At 36.7% G+C, this 18,737-nt stretch overlaps 2 protein-coding genes across 2 annotated transcripts; both read left to right on the top strand.

Annotated features, from left to right (window-relative positions):
* The first annotated feature begins 1,621 nt into the window (after window positions 1-1,621).
* On the top strand, window positions 1,622-9,289 carry LOC147407224 (U-box domain-containing protein kinase family protein). The gene is made up of 8 exons (XM_086435683.1): window positions 1,622-2,083; window positions 2,188-2,300; window positions 2,745-2,872; window positions 3,024-3,447; window positions 6,090-6,230; window positions 6,309-6,839; window positions 8,159-8,887; window positions 9,009-9,289. The coding sequence occupies exons 1-8, from the start codon at window positions 1,930-1,932 to the stop codon at window positions 9,201-9,203; spliced, it is 2,415 nt and encodes an 804-aa protein (XP_086291809.1). The 5' UTR covers window positions 1,622-1,929; the 3' UTR covers window positions 9,204-9,289.
* Window positions 9,290-10,293: 1,004 nt separating this feature from the next.
* On the top strand, window positions 10,294-17,316 carry CSLD1 (cellulose synthase-like D1). Its single transcript, XM_086435682.1, has 4 exons — window positions 10,294-11,957; window positions 13,169-13,979; window positions 14,564-15,339; window positions 16,043-17,316. The coding sequence occupies exons 1-4, from the start codon at window positions 11,317-11,319 to the stop codon at window positions 17,007-17,009; spliced, it is 3,195 nt and encodes a 1,064-aa protein (XP_086291808.1). The 5' UTR covers window positions 10,294-11,316; the 3' UTR covers window positions 17,010-17,316.
* The last annotated feature ends 1,421 nt before the right edge of the window (window positions 17,317-18,737 follow it).

Raw genomic sequence — 18,737 nt, 5'->3', positions numbered from 1 at the left:
TTGTTAATTGTTTAGCCTACCTCTTTTTTGAAAATCCTTTTTTTTTTTTTTTTTTTTCTGTTTTGGGGTGGGGGGATAATCGAGTATCCCTATCAACAGTTGACCAGGCCCATGAGATCACATGCACTAGGCAAGGTAAGTGAGGATGCGCCTTCGTGAGTGAACCCTAAGGAATTAATACTCATAGAGACTCATACTATGTGTCAAACGTACGACCTACAGGCATTAACTGCTTATCGATCTGAAATTGCCATTGACCCAACTTAAGCCTTACGTTATTTATGCATCCTTATCTTCAATCTTGATTTTTGATGATTTTCCACAAATCTTTTTTTTTTTATTTACACAAATGCGACCCCATGGGATCTTGACTCCAATTTCTTCAAATATATGAACCTTAATCCCGTAGTCAACAGGTAACAAGAATATCAGCCTCTACCCTCTTATTCATGGGAAAGGCATGGGTACCCATCTATTAAATGTGTTGTCTCCTTTCATGAGTATATTGACTAATGAGACTACTCCTTTCGTTTGATTCTCTGAATATGCACCAATCCCTTTCATTACTTAGATGAAATCGAAGGTCTTTTGTAGATTGAGTTAATTTTTTCAAATTTAAAATTATAGATGCTTAGTACATAGTATATACTCCTTAAATTCTATCTTTTTAAAATTTATAATATTTTTTGGTTTGTTCCTCTAAGCATCTAGGGGTGTCAATGGGTACTTGTTTTCGATTCTCTTTTTATTAAAATCGATTAAAGGCAGGTCTAATATGGAACCATAACCATTAGGTTCTATCTGATGGGTACCCGTGGATATTTGAAATTATTTTGTCAATTATTTTTAATATTTTTCTATATTTTAAAATTAAAATATATTTTATAAAGTTTTTCAATTTTTTATTTAAACTAAAAATTGGAGTGTGAAATGACTCATCTCTTCTTAAAGTTTATTACTTGTAAAGAATATGAAATTTAATTTTTGAAAAAAAAAAAAAATTGAAATCATATTTTTAGTGGATCAAATCGTAATTAAAATGATATTTTGTAAAAAAAATATGTTATTTTTTAGAAGATTGTTTTATTATAATGATTTTAAAATGATTTTTTCCCATTCGATTCTTGAGCATCGGAATTGATGGGAAATTGTGATTTTTGGTGGTTCCAATTCAACTTATTTAAAAATCAGACCTGGAACCGATAAGAATTAGAATCGAAAAAATATATTGATTATGATTCTAACTTTCTTAATGTAGAAGTCCATGAGCCTAACTCATTTTCATAAAATCGACTTACAAGTAGGGATTGCCCCAAATTATGATACCCATATGATGTGGGACTATTGCTCAAACTTAGAACCAAATCGGAACTGATCCATTGACACCCCCTACATCTATCTATCTCTTGTGGGATGTTTTGATTTGTAATAATCAATGATATAGTGACAGGTGGAAGGGAGATTCGGGTTATCCAAGGATTTGTCTAGTTTGAACACGTAGTCATGAGGTGTGGTTAAATCTCAATTCAAATTTAATTTTAATTTAAAGAAGAGACCAAGAAAGTCCATATCAAAACATGACCATCCTTGCAATGCCCGCAAAAACAAATAGAAAAGTCCAAATTGGCCGTCCTACCGACGTGATAAAATTCCCTTGTTTTGAAATTGTCAAATAAAAAACCTTAGTTACTTCCCACGCTGTGTGTGCTTGTCTCTCTCTTTTTTCCCATTACATGGATGGACAACAGTTGTTCATGTTTGACAAAATCATTCTCATGTAATTTATGATTCTTGCCTTAGAACCACCCCATCCCTCCTCTTGTTTCTGGTTATAAAAAAAAAAAAATAGTTCAATTTCTAGTTTTTTATGACGCTTTTCACTTGTAATATAGTACCTCAAAACGACTAGTTTTTAAGCTCTAATTAAGCATGGATACTCAATTGGAGAAGGTTTATGTTGCCGTCAGTAACGATCAGCAAGAAGGGACATTGGAGTGGGCACTCAAGAACTGGTCTTCTCAATCAGTTTCCATTGTAATTCTTTATGTTGACAACAGTTCCAAGAATTTTATTAATACCCCATGTAAGTTCTTAATTTCCCTTATTTTCATCTTCTTATTCTTCAAGGCTACAAGAATGAGAGAGAGAGAGAGAGAGAGTTATATTAATTTCTTTAATTTCTTTCAGTTGGGAAGCTTCCTGTAAGTTCTGTAAGTGATGAGAAGTTGGAGAATCTTAGGATGTGTGAGCAGGAGAAGATTGATAACCTTCTCTTCAAATACAAGGCGACCTGTGGCAAGGTTTGATTTTTTTTTTTTTTTCATCAATGTTGCTCTCCTATCTATCTATCTATCTATCTATCTATCTATGTGGATTAGGGTGTGTTTGATTGATGGAAAAAATCATTTGGAATACTAATTTCCTAGGAAATGTGATTTATCTACGTTTGATTTGTTGTTTGATGATGGGAAATGTGATTTGTCCATTGTCGGGGAAAAAGAAAAAGAAAAAAAAAATTCATTTTTTCTCTCCTTCGACTTCCCCAGCAATCCAACACTCAGGTCTATATGATTGTAGGGAATTTCATAGAAAATGAATTTATCACTTTAATGCAATTTGGAAAATCTTTAAAAAGGAGTATATTTTTTAATTATGGGGGAAAATCATTAGGTGGAAAAATCCTTTTTCTTCATGATCAATCAAAATAGAGCTACTAACAAAATTTTTTTTTCATGGATTTGTAGGTTAGAGCTGAGATTCTTAAAATTGAAAAGTCAGAGGAACCGATTCAAAAGGTCATCCTTGGATTAATATCAAAGCATCGGATTACCAAATTGGTCATGGGAATTACATTCATGAAATCCTCATCATGGTAATTGACCTCACCCCTCTTAAATAATTTCGTTTATTTATATACTTTTATTATTAAAAAAAAAAATCTCTTCATAAGTGGTCAGATAACCAAATGATTGGTGATAAGGCCTAGTTATGTTGATTTTTATTATAATTTTATTTTATTTTAGGAAATCAAAGAGTGCAATTAGCGGTTCGTTTTACGTTCACAAGCATAAACCCGATTATTGCGAATTATTTATAATATGTGGAGGGAAATTGGTGTTTCTGAGAGAAGAAAGTGAAGATGGATATGTTCAAGATGAGCAAGGAGTGATGGTTACTAAGATGAAAGAGAAAGCGAGTTTTAAAGGTTGGTTAGGTAAAATGTTCATAGAAAATCAAGGCAATCATTCGGGCCCACCCACTTATGAAAAAGATCATGCTAATCACATGGAGCTTTGTGAGTCCCGTGATCGGTGGAAGAATTATGCCAAAGAAATTGAAAATTACTTGCAAATGTTGTCAAATTCAAAAGTAGAAGAGGAAGAAGATTGTGCATCAAGCCTTAGTCCCACAAAGCAGCCTAAGTTGGACTTCACTCATCCAAATGCGGTAAGCTTCTACTCCATTCATGGTTTTAAAACTCGGTTTCTTGTCTCATCTCATCCATGCTAAATATCAGTTGTCTTGGAAGAGTTTTCTGATACGTTTGAGATGTTTCATTCAAAATTTTGAAAATTGAATATGGGATTTTAAATCTTGTCCAAAAAATTAACTTGTCCGTCCGTCTTGTCCATGTCTGATATCGAGACAACTTGAACGATACGTCTCTGTCTCAGACGAGTTTTGAAATCATGACCCCATGTTATTTCGGTTAGTGATATTACCACATCATTATGTTATGAATAAACACCATAAGACACAAGTCCATTTATTTATTGAACAATAATGAATGCACACGATAAATCATACGTGGTTTGTAACATGGTTGAAGTGGAAAGGGTATAGAATCGTAGATCTTTTCCTTGTGTATCCCGAAGAAAAAGATCTATGGTTATGTGCCATTGCCATATCAGCCACATACATATCACGTATGATTTACCACGTGCATTCATCCCGACTCTTTTAAAATATTTAGTACATAGGAATATTCACTATTTGATAATAGAATGTTTGTACCAAACTGGAGCATACTGTCTCTTTGAATTGGAATTTGCATTTGTCTGAAGTTGAATCAAGGGTATAGAACCCTATTTTATAAATTGAAAATTCTATTAATAAATAGGACATACATATCTTTTAAAAACACGTATTACAACTAGTATTATCTTGTCTTAAATAAAATCCATCAACCCAACCATTTCAAAGGTAACTTTCATAATGAGAAGAATCTTTAATATTATTTTCTTTAAAAAAGAAAATAATAATAATTCTCAAATTAGGGGGAAAATCCTTAATTTTACTTTAAAAAATAAAAATTATTTTGATTGGATTAGATTGTTGTATAAGTAAATTAATTCCTTGGGACCACCCCCGAGGGCACACCCTCACTTACTTGGTGTGTGTGTTGTGCAAGCGTTGCACGTGTCCAAGGGAAGAGACCCGCACGCCTTGGTCCAGGCTCTTTCGATCCCACTAGTTTGGATTATATATATATATATATATATAAATTAATTAATCACATAATTCGAAAAAGTTGTAATACGAACAATTTGATCAGGTAAAATTTAAAGGGTCCAAAATGGTCCAACCAATTTGAGTCTCATAGTTTTGGGTTTAGTTCTAAAAGTTTTGCTCATGAAATTTGGAAAAAGCTATAATAAAAATAATTGGGTGATCCCAAAAAGTTTCGGCCATTATTCAACGTAGCTTTCTTTCTTGCAAGTTACTCGAAGATAGACTTCCCTTTGTTTTGTCCTTTTAACGCGTGAGGCAATATGATAGTGATCGGATGACAGCATGACTTACCAACTACTTAGATTTTTAGAACATCATTAGGTGTTTGTGTGCTAGGACTAGGTGGACCTATCTTTTCTTATTCATTATTTATTGTTCACAAGAAAACCTGATTTTAGAGGCACTATCCCTCAATGAGTTAATATTATTCTTACACCCAAAGACCCCATTAAAGAGGATGGATTGACTTATTGCTTTAGAAATGGGACCAGCTGAATCGGGACAGGGTATTATTGAACAACCAGATATTTTACAGCATTTTAAAATGTTATCATGAAACACAATCTAATTACATTAATGGGGAGATCATATAATAATCAAGTCTTGATTGTGAATATTTAATGTCATATTTTTATTAAATAAATAATATATAATCTAAGTAAAAAAAAAAAAGAGTACAAATCATATGCACTTAGGGCGAAGGATTGAACAGTCCTCCCACACTTCTAACACATGCCATGTAAGTCACAATCCAACGAAATTTTAAAAAGGAGATATTTTAAACATTAATTTCTCGGATTTTGGCTTACGTGGCATGTGTTGAGGTGTAGGAGGAGCATTTCAATCCTCCACCCTGGGTGCATAAGAAAAATGCACACTTCGAAAATTCTATAATAAATGTAGATCGTAATACCAAATGGAACTTGGGTCTGACCACTGTACGACTGATTTGACAAATTTTTGGTCTGAGAATCAGTTCTATTCTTAAAACATTGGATTCACTCAACCAAAACCAGTATTCTAAAAATCGAACTGGTCATCGATCAGATTTGACTGAATATTATAATTAAAACAGTATGACCAATGAACCATCTATTTTTGTGATTATTATCTTTTATGAATATGAATATAATTATTTTAAGAAAAAGTATAATTTTCTTTTTAAGTTTTTTGATGAATGTACACCGACGCAACCGAATTGAATGAGGGTCCAATCAATTTGACTAATATTCTGTTTGATTATTGATCTAGAACGGTGTCCCATTCCTATAACAACGTAACAACATTAGGTGTCTATGTGACACATCTTTTATTGGAGTTCAACCACATCTAGCTGCGTGAACTGTTAGGCTAATAGCCCTAGGTGTTTTGAACTCCAACAAAAACATGCCATGTACACACCATAACTTTATTATTCTGGATCCTAAGTCTTTTATAACATTGGCCAAAACTACCACTCTACTACCAATATCATTATGGTTTAATTTTTCTTCTTTTTTCTATAATATTTTGAATTATTCTTCCAAATAGTGAAATAATTGAACAATTTTGATTAACTATATGTATTGAAACATCAGAGGGCTACGGAGAAAATTGAAACTTTGAGAGCAAAGTTAGAGGAAACTCACAAGATAATCGAAGAGAATAAAAAGGAAACCAAAGCAAACATGGATCGGCAAACAAAAGCTGAAAGGATCATCTCCTTGTGCAATCAAAGGGTAATAATTTCTACTCAATCCAAAAATTCGTTCACATCTTGATATCCTTATAATTTTTAGTTGATTTAATTCTTATAGACAGGAGAACTAGAATGTCGTATAAACGAAGAGATTGCCAATCAAATTGATCTAAGAAGAGACTTGGACGTAACAAGAGAGCAGATCTACGAAGTGTCGAGCGACATTGAGGAGAGCAAGAGTAGGCTCAACTCAATCCAAGAACTTCAATCCGAGCTGGCAAACAAACTCCGTTGTTGCTCTTCTGCGAGATCAAATGTGGAAGCTGGGCTGGAGAAGGCAGTGACCGAGAGAGCGGAGACACTCCGAGAGATCGATGAGTTGCGACGTCAAAAAGATGTGTTGCGAAGGAGAATTGAGTTTTGTAGAGAAAGAGAAGCAATAGGTAGGGCTACCTCATCAAAGGGCTTGAATTACAATTACAGGGAGTTTACGGGCGATGAGATTAGAGAGGCGACGAATAATTTCTCAGAGTGTATGAGATTGGAATGTGGAAGTGAGAAAAGTAGTGTTTTTAAAGGAAGGCTCAACCATGCACCTGTTGCAATCAAAATGCAGACTTCACTCTCTCAAGAAGAATTCCAAGCTAAGGTAAATTTTTATATCCCATTTGCTAATGGTGCATGCTAGTAGCACTCTACATTATTTTCATCAATGACCAATTGACCAATGGTTTAAGGATTGGGTGAATTACCATTTCGCGAGCCAGTCACATTTTAATTACCAAAACATGAATAATCACAGTTTCATTAAAAAAAAAATCAGAATGGTAATGAATTCAGCGATTTTAAAAGTGATTATTTCGCTGGTTTAAAGTAACTAATTGGAAATAGTCACTTTAAACCTGCGAATTAGTTATCATTCACGTTTAGGTAATTAAAATGAACAGTGAATTGGACTTGTAAATTCATCAAAAGTTGATCACTTTTTTGTAAATATCACTTTAAGGGTTCCTGAATCCTTAACAGTTATTACCGTTATCACATATTTTGAGGGACCTTTAGTTTTTGGTAAAAATTAGAGATATCTTTTTTATTTTCAAAATGATAGACCAACCCTTTGACTTAGGTCTTACATGAGAGATGAGATGTAGGAAATATGAAATTACAAATGAACGGACGCAGAGGTATTTCTTTAATAGACGATCGATTGGGATGATTTGGATATATTCAATGAATGTTGATTACATAGTCAAATTATAAGAAATAGGTAAGTTGAAGGTTCTAAAAGAGTGAGGAATGTTAAAAAGATGGTGGATTAAGATGGTGAAAGTAGTTAGATATTAATGCATTTCTATTGGTAGAATATAAAATTTAACAGAGGAACATAATTCATTTAGTAGCCAAATCCTAATTTTTGGAATAAGGTTTTTGATGACGATAACAAAATGATACCTATCCTAGAACCTTGATTGATTTTTATATAATTGGAACAATTTTTGGAGATTAGATACAGTTACTAACTCATGATCTAACATGTAAAAAATGAATACTTCATTCTTGATCAAGAATCTTTTACTTATTTATTTTGCCAAAATTCCAACATCTTCAATATGTAGGGTAGAAAATGTTACCAAGGTCTTCAATGTCAAAGAACAAGATAAGGTTTTCAGAGAAATTGAATATGATGGATTTTTTCCGAATAAAAATCAAATTTTTATTGGAGATTTTCCCTAGAGGTTTAGTTTTATGTGGTTGGAAAGACTTTTATAATATTAAAAAAAAATGCCATTTTTGCTTGAATTTTGGGTATGGGTATTTGGGTCATTTTCGTTAGTCTCTCAATAAAGATGGAAGTGAAAGATTATCTGTAATTTTAACCAAAACCCAGAGATGGTAATGGTACCTCAAAATTAACTTATAAAGAAATTCTTATTGAGTTGCAGTAAGTCCCTCTTTCTGTGTGTGTAGATGGAGCTTCTCTGTCAGATAAGCCAACCCCACTTGATCTCCATTGTAGGAGCCTGTCCTGATCCCAAATGCATTGTCTTTGAATACATGCACAATGGTAGCTTACAAGACATCCTCTTCTACACAAACCGTAAACCAACAAACCATCCTCCATGTCTCACATGGTACGCTCGCATTCGCATCACAGCTGAGATTTTTTCGTGTCTGAGCTTTCTCCACTTATCTAAACCCAAGCCCATTATCCATGGTAACCTCAATCCTTCCAACATTCTCCTTGATCACAACCTCGTAGCGAAGATCACTAATTTCCGAATCGCTCGATGTGAAGATGAGTCAGAATTGCAATCAGACATCTCTGCTTTTGGAGTTTTGATGTTGCAGATTCTTACTGGAAGAGAAGAGGTTGTTGTGTTGGCTGAGAAAGTAATGTTGGCGATGGAATGTGGGGTCCTTTTTGGGTTATTGGATGAGGTGGCAGGAGAATGGCCATTGGATTTGGCTGAGGAGTTTGTGAGGGTTGCAATGCGGTGTCTACACGTAAGTGGGAGGGGAAAGGAGGAGATGAATTTGAAGATGTTGATGAGTGAACTTGCAGAGATGAGGAAGAAAGCTGCGGATTTGGTGGAGAGAGGAGGAGGAGGAGGTGAGGTGGTGAGTGAACGAGGAGGTGCGGATAAAGAAGAATACGACCGCGATGTACCGAGAGTTTACGTATGTCCGATTTTTCAGGTAAATCTAAGCGTCACGTTAAATGTACGGCTAAGATTGGAGGATAGAAATAAAATCTCTCTCTCAAGTAAGTATTGAACTGATCTCTAGGAAACTTTTGTTTTGTTTTTGTTTTGTGTAGGACGTGATGAAGGACCCACACGTGGCAGAAGATGGGTTCTCGTATGAGTTAGAAGCAATAGAAGAATGGCTAGGGAAAGGGCACGAGACGTCCCCCATGACCAATTTGAAGTTGAAAAATAAGAACCTCACCCCAAATCACACCCTCCGCTCTCTCATCAACGATTGGCAAAACAAACCATATGCACGTAAATGAAACCTACCTATCACTCCACGCCAAGCCCACCAACTTACTGAAAATCTATTATTTTTCCTCATGATATATATATAAATTATTATTTTTGGTTTTCTTGCAAAAACAAACCTTGACAAGTTTCTTTATTTTCTTTTCAGCCGTGCCGTGATTAATGGACGCTGCAAAACATACCCAGTTTGTACAGCTGATGTGGTAAGGGCACATAATCATAAATCTTTTATTTCGCGATACACAAGGAAAAGATCAATGACTTTATTCCTTCCCACGTCAGTTGTGTACCAAGCATGTATGTTTTGCCTCCACCAGCTCCTTACTAGCTCCGTCCATGTTACCACACATTACTGTGGGTATTTGAGAGGCCAACCGTCAAAAAAATTATATCCACATAGAATGAAAAATACTAATTTTGCCTTGCCAAACTTAAACAAATAAATTATTATCACTATTCAAAAATTATTATATTTATATCTTTATGTATTTTCAATGATAAAATGAAAATTATTGGTGATGATATTATTTTTGAGGATGGCGTAGGCAATGAATGTGCACAGTTAATGAACAGTTCGAGAGTAATTATTAAAAGAGTCTCTGTCCAGAATGTGTCATGTTCCTAAAGCAACGTAGCGTGCATATCTGGTAGGGGGCGGATTTAGAGTGGGGGTTGTGCCCCCCACAAGAGTTTTCAAATTCTATGGATTAATCATTAATGTGCTATTGCAATAAGTTTTAATGACGGATAAAGAAATCTGTCATTATTGCTCCCACAAATTATTTTTTTCGCTCTTAATTGCCTCCACAACCATCTTTTTCACTTTTAATTGTCCCCACAAATTTTTTTTTATGTCTTCGTTGTTCTCATATGAGCAAAATCTTAGCTCCGCCCCAGTATGTGGCACATTTTGGTTGAAATTTAAAAAGATCAGATTCCTGATCAAGTCATTTTCTACTTGACATGCAGGCTAATTTGTTTTAAACTCTAACCAAAAAAGAAAAATGCCAAGTAGACATTGTTCCTATTTTATAGAAACATAACATCTTATCTCATTCTGATTTTATTAAAGAGTGTTAATCTTCTAACTAGAAAGTCCTATCTCCATCTATACTTGGCTGATGCGGTTTGGACACAAAATCATAGGTCTTTTCCTTGGGATACATAACATCACATCCCCATAAAAGATGTGTAGTGTTTCCCAAGAAAGAAGATCTGTGGCTCTTTATCTATGTCACGTTAGTTAAGTATTCATCGAGTGAAGACTTTCTAGTTAGAAAATCATTATTCCTTATTAAAATGTCCAATTACTCAACATGCACACAAGGGTTGAGGACCTCCATCAACGAGGCATTTCCAAGAAAAATGTATCTATAGAAAAGAGAGTATGAATTTGTATAAGATTGAAACTGATCCCTAGGAAATTTGTGTTTCCTTTCCAACCTTGATCGACGTGTTGATGGAGAGCCTCAACCCACGAATGAGGGTAGAAAAACCCATAATTTTAATAGGATTTTTCATGCCTCAACTCGTACTCCTTCAAGATGACCATTGGGATTTGAGGAAAAAAGCAGATTTCTAGAGATCCTTTCCTAGAGATACATTACTCCTGGGAATCAATTTCATCCCAACGGTCATGTTGATGGATTAGTATTTTCCATTTTAATAATAAATGAATAAATATTATTTCATAAGAAGAAATAAAGTCTAAATGAAAGGACACGTGGCACAATTCCCACGGGTCTTGACTCGTTAAACTTATTTTCTTCTCCTTCATTTGTGTAGAAACCCAACTCTCCCTAACCACAAACCCCAAACACTCCAACGGTTTTGTTGGTAACTCTGGTCTTCATTTTCAACCATCCATTTCTCCCTCCAATTTCTCAGCTAATAAGAAAGAAAATATCAAAAATCAAATGTATTTCATCTCTCTTTATCGTCTTCAACCATTAAGGCTTTAATTCTTCAAATTCAATATTCTCTTAGTTCCAATGAAGATCATCAATTGTTTCCTTCTACTAATATGGGATTCAAATTCAAATATTCGAACATCATTTTCTTCCTAAAATAAAACTTCATTAATCCATTCTGATTTCAAGATCAAAGAAATCATCATCATCATAAATGGCATCCCCAAACAGCCCGACAAAGAAATCTTCGTCATCGTCCACTTCTTCACGCCCACCAAATACTGTAAAATTCGCTCGAAGAACATCCAGTGGGCGTGTCGTCAGCCTCTCTCGAGATGACGACTTGGATTTGTCCAACGATTTCGGTAGCTCAAACGACTACACAAATTATACAGTACTAATGCCTCCAACGCCCGACAACCAGCCAATGGGGGATGCATCAGCCCAATCGAAACCCAACGACACAAACCCGTATGGACCGAGGGGTGGTGGTGGAATAAACAGGAGAGGAGGAGGAGAAGAGGAGGGTGGTAGTGGTGGTGGTTATGGGAGGAGTGGCATTGGAGGTAATAGTGGGGTGGTGGGAGGTGGGGCGAAGATGGACAGAACGATGTCAGTCATGAAATCGAACAAGTCAATGTTGTTAAGGAGTCAAACGGGGGATTTCGATCACAACCGTTGGTTGTTCGAAACAAAGGGAACATATGGGATAGGGAATGCATTCTGGTCGAAGAATGAGGAGACATATGAGGGACATGATGGGTTGGAGATGAGGATGGAAGATTTCATTGATAAGCCTTGGAAGCCTCTTACCAGGAAGATCAGGATTCCTGCTGCTATCCTTAGCCCTTACAGGTAGGTTGCTGTCCATTAAAAATTTTCTCCAACAATAATAATCTCCCAAACATGTCAACCTTTAGTTTTGTTTTGTTTGTGATTAATAGTTTCTCATTTTACCATGGTTTTTAAACTCGGTAATGCGTCTCATCTCGTTCAGCTCCGATACCGAGTAGTCTCAGACGAGTTTTCCGATACGTTTGAGATGTCTCGTGATATAACTCGAAAAATTAAACGTGAGATGTAAAACTCGGTCACAAAAATGACTTTGTGAGTTGGTCTCGTTCAACTCTGATACCGAGTTAATTCGGGCGATACGTCTCGATCTCAGACGAGTTTAAAAACCATGCATTGTACAGGAGACTAATGTAAAATGACTTAAATGCACTTTTCTTAAATCTCATGTCAAAATCCTTCAATTTTTTTTAAGTTGTTAACGTCTCCATAAAATCTATTATTTTTGGGCCGCTAAACTGACTTAGGCACATGGCAACTCAAATCACTTACCTGACATGATAGACTCAAAAATTGTAGATGTGCTTTTCTCAAGATACAGAACTACAATTCCCAATAAAAAGGTGTAGTTTTGTATCTCAAGAGAGCAGATCTACGATTGTCGAGCCTATCACATCAGGTAAGTCAATTGAGTATGTCACAAGCCTAAGTTAGATTATCACGACTCTCTTGAGTAACTTATTTTTTTAAGTTATTCAACGTCGTCTTCATTTCATCATTTGGAATGCAATGTAGTACTAAAAATCCTTAATTTTTCAACCCAAAAATCCATGGTTCTTCTTGAAAAAGCTTGTTCTTGAGATTTGAAAGTTGAAGGAGAAAGAATCTTAATGTTGAAGATGTGAAGGTAAAAATTCTTTCATCTTCATGGAGGATAAATTATTTTGAACTTATCCAATCTCATCTTCAATGTCTTGTAGAAACATTTGATTTTTCTATACAAAATTCTATAGATCTTCAACAAAGATCATATCTTGTTCTTAGGTTTTGAAGAAAAAGATAGAATCTTAAGCTTGAAGGATAGAAAATGAGTTAAAGATGAGGATATTTACGTCATTTACATTAGTCTTTAAAAGAAGTATGGGTCAAAGACATGTCATCAAGTTTTAAAACGCTAAGTGGGAAATTGACCAAACCATAGAGAGGCAAAGATGCGTTTCAGTTAGTTTGAGACTTTTGTATTTTCCTTGTTGTTAACGTGCACGACGATGCAGGCTTCTGGTAGTAATGCGTATGATAGCACTAGCTATGTTTCTAACATGGCGAGTCCGAAACCCTAACAAAGACGCAATGTGGCTTTGGGGATTGTCTGTAGTTTGCGAGATCTGGTTCGCCTTCTCATGGCTTCTCGATCAGCTCCCCAAACTCAACCCCATCAATCGCTCAGCCGATCTCTCCGCCCTTCGAGACAAATTCGAACTCCCCTCACCTTCAAACCCTCACGGAAGATCAGATCTTCCAGGCATGGATGTCTTCGTATCCACAGCCGATCCAGAGAAAGAACCCCCACTCGTGACAGCCAACACAATCCTCTCAATCCTAGCCGTCCAATACCCAATCGAGAAGATTTCTTGCTACATATCTGATGATGGAGGAGCTGTTCTCACATTCGAAGCCATGGCTGAAGCTGTAAACTTCGCAGAGGTTTGGGTTCCATTCTGTCGAAAACACAACATCGAACCTCGAAATCCAGATAGTTATTTCTCAATTAAGAGTGATCCAACAAAGAATAAGAAGAGAGCTGATTTTGTGAAGGATAGACGTTGGATTAAGAGAGAGTATGATGAGTTTAAGGTTAGGATTAATGGTTTGCCTGAAGTGATAAGGAGAAGATGCGAGGCGTATAATGGGAGAGAAGAGATGAAGGAGAGAAAGCTTGCCAAGGAGAAGAATGGTGGGGTCCCACCTACCGAACCAATCAAGTTTACTAAAGCCACGTGGATGGCTGATGGGACCCACTGGCCTGGCACGTGGTACGTGTCTTGTCCTGATCATTCTAAGGGCGATCACGCTGGAATTATACAGGTCAGCTTTTTCTTTCAATTGGATTGGTGTGTTATAAATAAAAGTTGATGTGCCAATAGAATCTCTCTTTTTCTTTTTCGTCTTCTTTTTTCCTGAAAAAGTAAAATTTAGATAAATAATTCCGACATTATTTAAAGAGGAGTTTAATTAACAAGCATGCTGAACTATTTTCTAAGGTTGTGTATATTTGGAGAGTAAAATATTCTTTGGAAAAATCAATTTCACATAAACGTAATCATTAGAAAATGGATTTTCTTAGAATATGTTTCTTTATTATTCAATAAGTAAAGAGGAGGAGGGATACAATATGGAGGACTTTTCAGTCATCCATCTTATTATTACTCTTAAATCCAAACATGTTGAACAACGGGATTCCGATGGAATCCGGTGCATTAGTGCGGGTAAGAATGTGTATATTTTTATAATAAATATTTTTGAAAATACTAATTCCACATGAAAGTAATCATAAGAAAATAATTTTTCCAAGAAAATGCTCATTATCTTGATTGCACCTAGGAAAATATCACCGACGAAAAAGAGAGTTACTTTTCCAATTTTTATTTGACAACCCACCCTCTCCACAGGTGATGACCAAAGTCCCCGATAACGATCCAGTATATGGCAATTCAGATGACAAGGAATTAGACTTCACTGGAATTGACATCCGCCTTCCAATGTTTGCATACGTATCCCGAGAGAAACGACCAGGATACGATCACAACAAGAAAGCCGGTGCCATGAATGCTATGGTTCGAGCATCGGCCATCCTCTCAAATGGCCCCTTCATCCTCAACCTTGATTGCGACCATTATATATACAATTCTCTTGCTCTCCGTGAAGGAATGTGCTTCATGATGGACCGTGGTGGTGACCGCATTTGCTACGTTCAATTTCCTCAGCGCTTCGAAGGCATAGACCCCTCAGATCGATATGCCAACCACAACACTGTTTTCTTCGACGGAAACATGCGTGCCTTAGATGGTATCCAAGGCCCAGTGTATGTGGGGACTGGGTGCTTGTTCCGAAGGTTCGCATTGTATGGTTTTCACCCTCCACGTGCCAATGAGTACTCGGGCTTTATGTGGCAAAACAAGGCTCCTGCACCCAACATACAAATGCAGGCAGAGGAAGATGAATCCGATACACAGCCACTTACAGCCCACCCAGACTTGAATTTGCCTAAGAAGTTTGGGAATTCGACTATGTTCACGGACACAATACCTATTGCTGAATTTCAAGGTCGGCCTCTTTCTGATCATAAATCGGTGAAGAATGGTCGCCCTCCTGGTGCGTTGTTGGTGCCACGACAACCACTCGATGCACCCACTGTCGCTGAAGCCGTTGCTGTCATCTCATGTTGGTATGTTTCCTCACTTTTAAAACCTCCTCTTTTCGTTTGTTTTCATCAAACTATGTTGACATATGAGTATATTTGTCAAACACACACCTATCATGAGGATCCAAACAATTGGCTATAGCCTCACAATTTTCTGATCAAATTTTCTCATCAATGAGATGGGAAATTGTGGAAATACCATACCGATCAAATGATTTGAATCATCTGTGGACAATGTTACTTGTGTTAACCAACCATCTACTCCAAAAGACCGATCTGTTGGAGAAGGGAAGAACTATGAATATAAGAGGGTCACGAGGCTTAACTGGGGTATGACACGCCCGAGAGTGGAGGAAGATACACACTTGACACTCTCCCTCATCCATGAGGGTGGAAAGAATCAAACTTGTGACCTATACGAACCTAGTATTCTGATACCATTCATGTGTTAACCCCAACTACTCCAGAAGACTGATCTGTTGGAGAGGGGGCGAACTATGAATATAAGAGGGTATGAAACCTGTTGAAAGTCTACAATTTGCTGAGGAAACATGGTCTCCGTGCTATAAAAATTATGATTAGTAGTTGAAAGTCTGTCCATGGATGCCTTAGCATCATTGGATCGGTATGAAACCTGCATATCTGCCTACCTGTACTTTGCTGAGGCCGAACAAATCGTAGCACCTTTTGAAGTATGAAACATTTGTTTAATTGGACTGAAACACAGGTACGAGGATAAAACGGAATGGGGGGACAGAATCGGTTGGATCTATGGGTCAGTAACAGAAGATGTGGTGACTGGCTATCGCATGCACAACCGCGGGTGGCGATCTGTCTACTGCGTCACCAAGCGCGATGCCTTCCGTGGCACTGCCCCCATCAACCTGACAGATCGGCTGCACCAAGTCCTTCGCTGGGCTACAGGTTCTGTTGAGATCTTCTTCTCTCGAAACAATGCTCTCCTCGCCAGCCCACGCCTCAAGGTACTCCAACGCATAGCATATCTCAATGTCGGTATTTACCCATTCACCTCTATCTTCCTTGTTGTCTATTGCTTCCTACCTGCTCTCTCCCTCTTCTCCGGACACTTCATCGTCGAGACCCTTAACATCACTTTCCTACTTTTACTCCTCACCATTACCATCTGCCTTGCTCTTCTCTCTCTCCTTGAAGTAAAATGGTCTGGTGTTGCTCTTGAGGAATGGTGGCGTAACGAGCAATTCTGGGTCATAGGTGGCTCTAGTGCTCATCTTGCCGCTGTCCTCCAAGGCCTTCTCAAGGTCATTGCAGGTATAGAGATCTCCTTCACGTTAACATCCAAGTCTGCAGCTGAAGACGAAAATGACATCTACGCTGACCTCTACGTCGTAAAATGGACTAGTCTCTTCCTAATGCCTATAACAATCTTGGTGGTTAACATCATAGCTTTGGTGATTGGTATCTCGAGGACCATCTATAGTGTGATCCCACAGTGGAACAAACTAATTGGTGGAGCCTTCTTTAGTTTATGGGTTTTAACTCACATGTACCCATTTGCTAAAGGTCTGATGGGAAGGAGAGGAAGGATGCCGACAATCGTTTATGTTTGGTCGGGACTTGTTTCCATTACTGTCTCTTTGCTATGGATATCTATCAGTCCACCAGATGACAATAGTATTGCCACCAGCTCTGGAGGAAGCATTGAAGTAAAATGAAATGAAATACTCCACATGTAAAGGTGTGAGATCTAAAGATGATAGATTTTATGAGGCATTTTTGTTATTTATAGAGACGGGAGACTAACTTAACTTGAATTGGGTGTGATGGTGGTGGTGGAATTGATCCCTCCTTTCTTCGTCTCCCTCTTCGTGTGCAGAATGACTAGTGGAAGATGAGATAATACCATAACTTTTGTGCCCTTAGAGCTTTGTATCAATGGTAAGTCACTAATTGAGGGTAATTGTGCAATATTAGACCATTAAAGAAGGAAGGATTCCTTCTTCTCTTCTATTTTACGTTTTTTTTTTTTAACTTGTGAAGATAATTTCAGCATCAGCATCACAGATTATCCACAAAATGAATACAAGTTATATCATTCAACTCTATCTACTGTAGTATATTTCTTTTTTCTTTTTTTAAGACTCTAACTCATGGTTTTAAAATCCATCCGAAAATAGATGACTCAGATGAGTCAACTCAGTCTCGTTTTGGGGAAGGAATGAGATGGGTGGGGATTGGGGAGAGGGACTTATGGATGCTTGTATGTCCCAGTTGTTGTACCAATCTTAGCAATCAATTTTCCACTTCCTTTGAGCTTTAATTTATAAATATATATAAGAGACAGTACTTGCTTTAGTAGGCAGGCCATGCGAAATTGAATAACTCAGGTTTTTGTAAACCAATTTAAAATACAAAATTTAGAGAGAGAGAAAAATGTGATGAAAAGATTCTTAAATAATCAAACCTAAATGGAACAAATTTAGTATCAATTTTTTTTTTAAAATACAAAGTATGTTGGGGAAAATCTTTAGTGCCAACACATAATCCAATACATGCCCCAAGTGAAAATCAAGTGAGAGATTGTGGAAATTATCTCTACATACCAAAGAAGGCAGAAGGCATCAAAAAATATTATATTTTATTATTTTCCAATCATGATCAGACAAGTTTTTATTCAATGATGTACTCGGTTCATGGTCAGAATGTAGTGAGCTCTGAATAGCAGGGGCTGATTCACCTGCCATGGGCTCTTTGAAGATTCAAACTTAAAAGTTGGGTAGATTAAAAAATCCCAAACCATAGGGTGGGCCAGAAAACAACAGACCTTGATTTAAAGTTCTAACAAAAAAAAAAAACTCAAAATGCAGACCCTCTCCTCACTTTGGTCTTTCACTCATATTCCGATTCTCAACATTTTACAAGACCAAGAAACGTGAAAAGGAAATATTTGCTGCCACTGACAAATATAGATGGGTTATACTCGTGCTTGGAATAATAAAATGTTTAGATGACAATACAAGTTCTTTTATTTTATGTAGATTTAAAACTTTTTTTTTTCTTAATAGGAATTTTGACAGACCAATTTAAATTATTTTACGTAGAATTTGAACTATTCCTAATTTAATTTACCGTTTACATTTATCCGATTAACATCCCCATCCCTGCTACACTAATGCAAATATTATTTCACATCACTCACAAATCATGACGAAACATTGTGTAAGATCTATTGGTAAATTTACAAAAATCTTTCTAGATCATGATTGGGCTGTGGCCTGCCAAGGTCAAGCCTGAATGCCCGAGAGGGAGATAGCTAAAGAAGAAAAGACTTCCATAACACATAGCTTTGCAAAGGAACCAAAACTCTTAAATGTTCTTAAAACCAAACACCATAAGATACCCAATGCGTAGTCAAGCATGACAGGAAAGTGAAGCAAAAGATC

Source organism: Akebia trifoliata, chromosome 3 (genome assembly GCF_017979445.1).
Source record: "Akebia trifoliata isolate Shusen 1 chromosome 3, ASM1797944v1, whole genome shotgun sequence".
In the NCBI taxonomy this organism is placed as follows: domain Eukaryota; kingdom Viridiplantae; phylum Streptophyta; class Magnoliopsida; order Ranunculales; family Lardizabalaceae; genus Akebia; species Akebia trifoliata.
The sequence above is the reverse complement of the archived record's forward strand: the minus strand, read 5'-3'. Positions and strand labels throughout refer to the sequence as shown.